Genomic DNA, 9586 nt, shown 5'->3' on the forward strand with positions numbered 1-9586 from the left:
TCTGTCGCTTATAATAGTACGTGGTACTCCAAAGTAAGAGAAAATGTTTTTTAAAGAAATGCAACAACTCTCTTTACTTCATTATATGACAAGGAAATGGTTTCAACCCGTTTTGATACATAATCAACAACAACTAGAATGTACTTCATTCCATACGAGCTTACAAAAGGGCCCATGAAATCGATGCCCCAAGCATCAAACATTTCTACTTCGAGCATCTTTATCAAAGGCATCTCATGCCTCCTGGAGATTGACCCTGGCCTCTGGCATTGGTCAAATTTAATTCAAAAATCTTGAGATTTTTTGAATAACGTTGGCCAATAGTAGGCAATCTGCAGCACCATTCTGGCCATTCGATCACCTTCATGGTGACCTTCCACTTGGGAATCATGAGATGCTACCAATATACATAATAGATCCTCTTCTGGCACACATCTCCTTATAATATTTTCTGCATATCGCCAAAAAAGATACAACTCATCCCAAAAGTAGCATGTCACATCATGAAGGAATCCCTTTCTTTGGTGGAAAGAAAGATTTTCCGGGATGACTTCAGTAACAACATATTTTGCAAAATCAGCGTACCAAGGAATTTTCTCCACAGTAGCAGCTAAGATCTCCTCATCAAGAAATGCATCATCTATCTCCCTTTTATCACTAACTATTTTATCACCTTCCATCCTAGACAGATAATCTGCAACCTAGTTTCCATAACCCTTCCTATCTTGGACTTCAAAGTCAAATTGTTGGACCAGCAACACCGATCTAATTAGTCTTCGTTTTGCATCTTTCTGAGCAATTAAATACCTCAAGGCTGCATGGTCAGTGTGGACCACAACTTTTTTCCCTAGCTAATAAACCATGAATTTTTCAAAAGCATAAACTACAGCAAGGAGTTCCTGTTTCATCACCGTATAATTTTTAATTGCCCCAATTAGTGCCTTTCTCACATTATATATTGGATGGAACAACTTCTCCTTCTTTTGACCAAGAACTGCTCCAAGTGCCACCCCACTAGCATCGCACATGGTCTCAAATGGTTTGGTCCATTCAGGAGCAACAACGATAGGAGCCTCCTCTAGTTTTAGCTTAAGGCACTAAAAGGCGTTTTTACAATCATTATCGAAGGTAAATTTAGATTTTTTCGCCAGAATATTGCACATAAGATTTCCAATCTTTGAGAAGTCTTTAATAAAATTACGGTAGAAACCACCGTGACCCATAAAACTATTTATCCCGTTAACTGAGATGGGGCTGGCAGTCTTTCATTTACTTTGACTTTTGCTTTATCTACTTCAATGCCCTTGGCTAAAATCTTGTGGCCGAGAACAATGACCTCCCTCACTATAAAGTGGAATTTTTCCCAATTTGGAATAAGAGTAAACTGTTCATAGCATTGTAGTGCTCGACTGAGATTCAGCAAACAAAGATCAAATCATTCACCTACAACTAAAAAATCATTCATGAACACCTCTCGGGTTTCTTCAACTATATCATAGAATAGTGATACCATGCACCGCCGAAAAGTAGCTGGTGTATTACACAGTCCAAAAGACATCTGCTTGAAAGAGAACCCATAAGGACATGTAAACGTCGTTTTCTCCTGATCTTTAGGAGCAATTGATATCTTACTGTAGCCTGAATAACCATTTAAAAAGTAGTACCAACCTCTTCCCCTAGCCGATCAAGAATTTGGTCTATGAATGGCATTGGGAAGTGGTCCTTCAATGTCCACGAGTTGAGTTTCCTATAATCTATGCATACCTTCCACCCAGGGACAGGTCTGAGTGGGATCAACTAGTTTTTATCATTCGCTACAACCACCATGCCCTTTTTCTTGGGCACACATCGTACAGGACTCACCCACATACTTTCTAATATAGCGTATACCACTCTTAAATATAGCCACTTGATTATTTCCTTCTTCACCATCTCTTGCATAGGTTGGTTGAAACGACGCTGATGTTAAATTGTCAAGACTCTTCTCTTCCAACTGAATCTTACGTGAACATATGCCAGGCAAAATTCTGATATGTCTATAATCATCCAACCAATATCCATCTTATATCTCTTAAGGACAGAGACAAGGTCTTCTACCTACTACTTACCCAAATCAGCAGAAATAATAATAGGTAGTGTATTTCCATTACCTAGGAATACATATCTCAGATGACTAGGCAAATCATTCCGCTCCAAAGTGGGTGGCCATCAATAGATGGTTTAGTTGGTAAACTTGGGTAATTTATTAAGTCCAGATCTAACTTCTTGGGTAAATATAAGCAAGACCCCATGCCTATTAAGGCACACACTGTCACCTCATAATCTCTAAAGCTATCATGATGGAATTTCATCAATGCAATAGCTAAGGTCTCCACAACAAATTTTTATTCTATATATTCGTCCTGATCATCCTCAAAAGATAGATCAATAGTTGAGAACACACTTATTTCTTTCTACTGCTTCATTGATCGACATAAATCAAATTGCACCACATCGTTATTCATCCTAAATAAAAGCTCATTATCTCGCAAATCAATCAGCACACTTAGATTATAAGAAAAGGTTAACCCAAAAATATGGGCACCTCGAAGTCCACCTCAAAATCTAGAATGACAAAATCTCGAGAAAATATGAAGCTTGCCACCTTTATCAACACATCATACAAAATACCAACTGGTCACTTTACCGACCTATCTACCCTCACAAGTCGCATGTTGGTAGGTGTGAGGTCTCCCATACCCAGCGTTTTATAAATAGCTAATGGCATCAAATTGATGCTTTCTCGCAGATCACATAAAGCCTTTGCAAATTCCAGTGACCCAATTGTACAAGGAATACTGAATGACCCTGGGTATGCCTTCTTCTACCCTAAGGATCTTATAGAAATAGCACTACAATGGTGGAAATTATCCACTGGTCCATATCTTAAAACTCTTTTCTTTGTCAGCATATCTTTCATAAATTTAGCATATCCTATCATTTGTTCAAGTGCCTCTACTAAAGGAACATTCACCGTCAGTTGCTTTAACATTGCCATGAATTTAATAAATTTAGTATTATCAACCTTCTTCTTCTATCTATGAGGAAATGGAGGTGGTGGTTTTAGGAGAGTATTCACCACTACTTTCTTTTTCTTTACTTTCCATTTTTCCAACTCATCAACCTACTAATGATTAGAAGGGATATCAATGTCATCCAGCTTCTCAGACTACACTAGATTACCTTTTTCAAGCTCAACATGTTCTTCGATCATCTCATTATTCACAACTTTTACCAAAGAAGGGCCTAATAAAACCTTACCACTCCGTGTGTTAATAGCCATGGATGAACCATCATTTTAAGGGTTTTGAATTGTATCACTTGGCAGGTTTCCACTCTTCCTCTTATTAAATACTGGTGAAAGTTGTGTCATTTGTTGTTCCAACTATTTGATCGAAGTAAAGTGCGACTTTATCAACTGGCTCATAGAAGATAAATTGGTCTACATGGTTGTCACCCCATAGTTAGTATTCTCAACTCCCCTTAACAATTTCTCCATTATGTCCTAGATGGACATCTTACAAGAACTAGTTGCAGCAGTATATCTGCTTTTGGGAGGTACATAAAACCCATTTCTATCATTCTTTCTCTTTCGGTTTCCTTGATCCCGATCCTTATATCCAAACTTATCATAATAAATCCGACCTTGATTTCCTTGGCTATTGCCTTAGAAATCCCCCTGGTTATTTAAAAAGTTCACTTCTTCTTCTAAATCAGAATTATCTTTACCTTGAGATGTAACCAATTTCACCTTCTTTGTCCTCCGAGATAACAAATGCTTAGTTATCAATTCCATCTGTGTCTTCAAGTGTGCCATATCCTAGTTCCATTCCTCTTCCTTCTTATGCAATTTTGTAGTCATACTACCAAACATAGTAGGGCTTGCTACCATAGAATCCCCTTTATACCAAGCTCTACTTTATTTTGTCATTCGGTCCAACATCTTTGAAGACTAAGAAAAGTAAGGTCCATAAATTATCCTCCAGCCGTATTATCAACAACTGGCTTCTTCTTAGATTACAAATCCCGATAAAGAGTTTCCATCAAACAAATACATGTCATGTTATGGTTTGGGCATTGCATCTTCTTCTTTCTGAACCGTTCCCATGTCTCATAAAAGGCTTTAGTTGGTAGCTGCCTAAAGTTACTGATCTCGTCCCTCAATTGCACCCTCTTGGAAGGCATAAAGAACTTTTCTAGGCAAGCCCCCTTCAACTGCCTCCAGTTGGTCATAGAATTGGGTGTCATCTCATTAAGACATAATGTTGCCTCCCCAGATAGTAACAACAACAACATACCAAGTACATTCCAACCTAGTGGGGTCTTGGGAGGGTAGAGCATATGAAAACCATACCACTACCTCAAGAGAAGTAGAGAGGTTGTTTCCAATAGACCCTCGGCTAAGGACCAATAACAGTATAACAAATACAAAAACTAAGAGGATACAAACTAGTGTGGTACTCAAAACAAACTAACAGTATAAGAAACACAAAAGATAAGTGCATATTAACTAGTATGGGATACAAAAAATCCAACACCACTAACCCCAAAAACTATAGCCCCAACACGACAAATCAGAAACTCCAGACCGAAAGGAGCACTCCCCAATTACTACCTCCATGCTCTCACCCCCTAACTCTCTACCCTAATACGCGTTCTCCACACCTTCCTATCAAGGGTCGTGTCCTCTGTAAGCTATAATTTCTCCATATCATGTCTAATTACCTCCCTTTAATATTTCTTTGGTCTACCTTTAGCCCACCTAAAACAATTCATAGCTAGAGTCTTACACATCTGAACTTGAGCATAATATTGCCTTCCTAGATAGAAACAACAAAAATAAACGCAGGCACATGGCATTCTGACCTAGTCCCAGATTATCAAAAGACTTACAAATAGTGACAAAGTTCACTAAATACATATTGGGATCATCTCCTGAGAGTCCACCAAATAACCATTTTAAGTGGAGGAGTTGAATTATCTTTCTTGTAATATTGAATTTAGCTCTAGGTGCTAACGGTGGAGGGATGATAGCTCTAGTTGAACCCACTCAATCCATACCATCCTCGTCGTCCTTAGGATCAAACTTCACATCTTACCAATTAGGTCTCACTCTAAAAGGATGATTTTTAGGCACATTTCTATTCATCGATAGCACTATATCCTCTGCATGCTTTCGATTTTCTGGTGCCAATAAATCCTCATCCCTCAGGTCCTCTTTATTTGGATTTGGTATCTATCCTAGATAGTCTATATTCTATCAATTTATCTGAGCTCTATCCATAGCAGTTAATCTTTTTGTCTCTTGTGGATCATTCATTTTATCGATTAACTGAGGCTCTGGATGAATTGGTAAGAATAGTGCACCTGATCTCTGTGTTTTGTCCATACATAATTATCAACCTACACAAACAAAAACAACAAACAAAATTAAAGCTTTAGGACACTTTTACCAAAGGGTCGATTAACAATCACAAACTTAATTAACCACCATAGTCCCCGGCAACGATGCCAAAATTTGATACGCCCAAATTACAACCTTCTTATGAAAGTGTAAGTGGTCGCTGTCAAATATAGAATTCAATTGGATTGGGTGTCAAATCCCTCAGGGAATACTTTGTTCACTAAGTCTTATGCTTGTTATTAGACTGTTAATTGAAGGGTCCTGAGCAAAAAAGAGTGTTTTTGATTTATCAATTGTATAAAAATGCTTGTCACAGAGAGTAATCCACTTGTTGATTGTATTAAAAATAGTAATTTAGTAAGAGTTGTAAAACTAGAGCTATGCTTACAAAGATAGTCAAGCAGCTAGTGTTGTGAACTATTTTGAATTTTATATGAACAATTCTAATTGCAAGAGTGAGTAAATTTTATGGTTTACCCTTTAGTTTCTCCACCTAAATGAGTAATTTTATCCCTTAATTCTATCAAACAGAAGGAACATAGTATTTGTTCAACTATATTTTCACATGGGTTGATCCGGTTCAGGCATCTACCCATTATCCAAAGGTTACAGCCTTAAGATTTGTGTAAACCCTTTCTTTTCCTAACAAACACTTTTTCATTCTAACAAGTGATGTTGTTGGGCTCACATTTAAAGTTTGCAACCAAGAAAATTCATTAAAGTGAATAAGGGTTTATGCAATATCAATTAATCATGGGAATATACTAGATTCACAACACACTTCAGCTTTTCACATCAAGGGACCCATAACCCTAGTTATGGGAACTTAGCCACACATCTCCCTGATAGAAAGAAAAGAAATTGTTATGTTATTCATGATTTAATTCAAAAGTTACTTACAAAATTTACAAGAATTTATTTTTTAATCTTTAATAGAGATAAAATGATTAGATCTACAAGATTTGCTTAAGTCCCCCAAAATACTAGGTTATAAAGAGTTTCTAGATATTTAGACTATGATAAAAATGAAAAATAAAAAGATGCCCAATAATAAAACCTAAAAGTAGTATTTATACGTTCCCATGTAAAAATAATCTAAAATTTGAATACAGAAAACTACATCCAGACAGACAGCCTAAGTGGTGGACCGTCGTAAGATTGGCAGTCCACCATTAGGTACGTCGCTTCCGATCCTGGGTAGTCACATTCTAGATAAGATTGACGGCCAAGCTGGTGGTCTATCGCAGATTTGATTGTCCACCAATTGATCCGTCACTGAATCCTTCAGGAAGGAATATTCTGGATTAGGCTGATGGCTAAACTGGTGGTCCGTCGCAACCCTGACGGTCCACCATTTGGTCCGTCGTGGAGTTATTCAGGAAGCAATGTTCTAGATAAGGCTGACAGCTAGGATGGTGGTCAGTTGCAGATCTCATGGTCCACCATTTGGTCCGTCACGGAAAATACTAAAAGCTTGGGTTCTACCTAAGACTTAACGGTAAGGTTGGTGGTCCGTTAAAGGTGTGACAGTCCACCATTTTAATAGTCATAAGAACTTTTTTTCCACTTTCCAGAGTCTTTTCCTTCATCTCACTCTTTTCCCTGAAACACTAAAAACCAGAATCAAATGCAACCTTTGTTGCTGGAAAACATCCAACTTTCCCAAGAAAATATATAAAGTGTTCTGCCAAGAACCGGGATATCTATGTCAGTGAAGGAGTATTGCCTTAAGTTTAATCACTTTTCTAACTATTATCCTGAGCAAATGGCTGACCCTAGATCTAACATAAGTAAATTTATGATCGGTATGTCTGGGTTGGTAGTTAAGGAGTGTAGAACTGCTATGCTCAATAAAGACATGGATCTTTCTAGACTAATGATGCACGCTCAATATATTGAGGCAGAAATAACGAAGGAGAGAGAGAGTGAATAAGAAATCCAAAATAGGTAGTTTTAATTTTTCTTAGCTAGGGTCACAAGGGGGTGACCCTTCTCAGCATAGTTAGAAGCTTGTAGTCCCAGCTCCATCCTCAGCTAGTGCACCAGTACCAAACTTTAGGGATGGTAATCTTGATTAGGTACCAGGCTCCCAAGCCAAGGGTGGTGTGATAAGTGAGCATACCTATCCACTTTGTGAAGAATGTGGTAAGAACCAACTAGGTGCATCTAGAGTAGGTAGCGAGGTATGTTTTAGTTGTGGTAAGCCAGGCCACAGGTTTAGAGAGTGTATAGTTTTTGGTTAGAGGGGTAAATATTTTCATCAATAGGGATCTACTTCTAGTAACACTAGTGGTTATCACCAGAACACATTTTATACACTCTAAACTTGCCATGATCAGGGAAGTTCCCCTAACATAGATTCGAGTACATTATAAGTCCTTCATTTTCATGATATGCATTGTTAGATCATCTGCTCCCATTTGAGCTTAAGTTTTCAGCACGAGTTCATTAGTAAAGCCAGAAATTATGTTTAATAGTTAGGTAGTCAGATTTGTATAGAGTTTGTTTCCCATCTTTACATTTAGACAAACTATTAGAAAACTTAGAAATCAAACTATTCCTACATAAAAACTCCCAGTAGGTGGAAAATCAACTCAGTTGATGTATCATGCATTAGCTTCAGATCATAGATGTTTAGTCATGATCTAACTCGTAGGTGCCTTGTGAATCACCTCAGTTTTCCCAGTATCTCAGTAAAGTAAGAATTCATAGAGGAACATATTTTCCCAAGGGGGAGATACTCTATAATTCCCCAATGCTTTCATGTCCTTAAACAAATTCTTTTGTAGGATCAGAATTTTCTCACAGTTATCCTTGCATATTTGATCATGCATTCAAGCATCAGATATGCATATTCAGTTTAAAATTTTAGTATATCAGTAGTTCCAGCATCTAGTCATGTTTCAGATGTTCATATCAAGTAAGTAAGTTTAGTCTATCTGTATTTTTTGTCTAGTTAGCCCCATTTGAGGACGAATATTCCGAATTGAAAATATTGTAAGACCCCGCAAAATTCCAAGCTTTACTTAGTCCGTTAAAGCTTAAAAAGAAGTCCCAGACTTAGAAACTTCAGCTAAGTATTTACACTAAGAATCTTTTTATCCTTCATAAGTTGGTAATATTATTTCTCGACCCATTCAACCCTTAAATGTTGATCTTTAAGGTTCTTCATGGTCAGCTATGTCAATAGGTGTTCCTAAATTAGTTTTGGAGTTTTCAGACCGCATTTAGACAACGTTTAGTGACAAAAAATAGTAGACCAACATGATCCATGTGTGCCGCATCGCCTATCGCATTGGTTAGTATTGTGCAGGATTTGGCAGTCAAAATTATTTAGGCTTGGTGAGATCATGGTCCGATGCATCAAGAATCGCATTGATGCCATCGATGCACAGCATCGACAACTGCATCAGTGCCTAGTTTTCAGCTTTTTAAAATCCGCATGCAGAGAGGTATTTGGATTAATTTCCCACCCCTATATTACCCTATAACATGAGATTCAGGCCTATTTCACCTAAAATATAGTCTCTTCTCTCAATTTCTCTCAACAACAAGTTAGGTTTTTCCAATAGAATATCCAAATTCAAGAGTCTCTCCATCAATTTTCCTAAAATCAAGAACTAAGGTATGTTAGATGTTGATTCTTGGGTTACATCCACCAAAGAAGTTAAAGAACACTTTTCAAATTATAAAGATTTAATATTTATGATTTTTCATGATTTATGTGAGTTAAAGTTCATGTTTATTTTATTGTCGAGTTGTGATTGATGTTCTAGATTACAAGTTTCATGATTTAGTCCTAGCATGTGATGATTTGCATAATGTTCATGATAAACTCCTTGATGTTGTAAGTTTATTGATGTAGCCATGTTAATTGAATGTATTAATTGTTGCATAACTAAAGTATGCTCCCCATATATTTGATAAAATACTTATGTGAAGGAAATAGAGTCATTATTATGTGTTAGCATGAAATCCCTAATTATGTATAAGTTAATGCATATCAAGTGTTTGTTGAAAGGCCTCAGTGAATTAATTATGATATGTTGCATACACTCCATTTACTAGAATTTCTTAATTAATGAATTGTAAGACATTGGTATGCATCCCTATACATTTATATGTTAAAGACTTCCAAGTGCT

General features: G+C 37.0%; 1 protein-coding gene across 1 annotated transcript; it reads right to left on the reverse strand.

The window, feature by feature from the left end:
- Nucleotides 1-851: 851 nt before the first annotated feature.
- LOC124887788 lies at nucleotides 852-3322 on the reverse strand. The gene is made up of 4 exons (XM_047397705.1): nucleotides 3223-3322; nucleotides 1518-1638; nucleotides 1274-1409; nucleotides 852-1097 (listed from the first exon to the last, which is right to left on the reverse strand). The coding sequence occupies exons 1-4, from the start codon at nucleotides 3320-3322 to the stop codon at nucleotides 852-854; spliced, it is 603 nt and encodes a 200-aa protein (XP_047253661.1).
- Nucleotides 3323-9586: the final 6264 nt, after the last annotated feature.

Source organism: Capsicum annuum, chromosome 10 (genome assembly GCF_002878395.1).
Source record: "Capsicum annuum cultivar UCD-10X-F1 chromosome 10, UCD10Xv1.1, whole genome shotgun sequence".
NCBI lineage: Eukaryota > Viridiplantae > Streptophyta > Magnoliopsida > Solanales > Solanaceae > Capsicum > Capsicum annuum.

Coding starts and splice junctions, on each gene's coding strand:
- LOC124887788 (XM_047397705.1), bottom strand. CDS start 3,322: ATGGCTATTAACACACGGAGTGGTAAGGTTTTATTAGGCCCTTCTTTG. Junction 1,410..1,517: donor ACACCAGCTACTTTTCGGCG/GTGCATGGTATC, acceptor GCTGAATCTCAG/TCGAGCACTACAATGCTATG. Junction 1,098..1,273: donor TAGATAAAGCAAAAGTCAAA/GTAAATGAAAGA, acceptor AACGCCTTTTAG/TGCCTTAAGCTAAAACTAGA.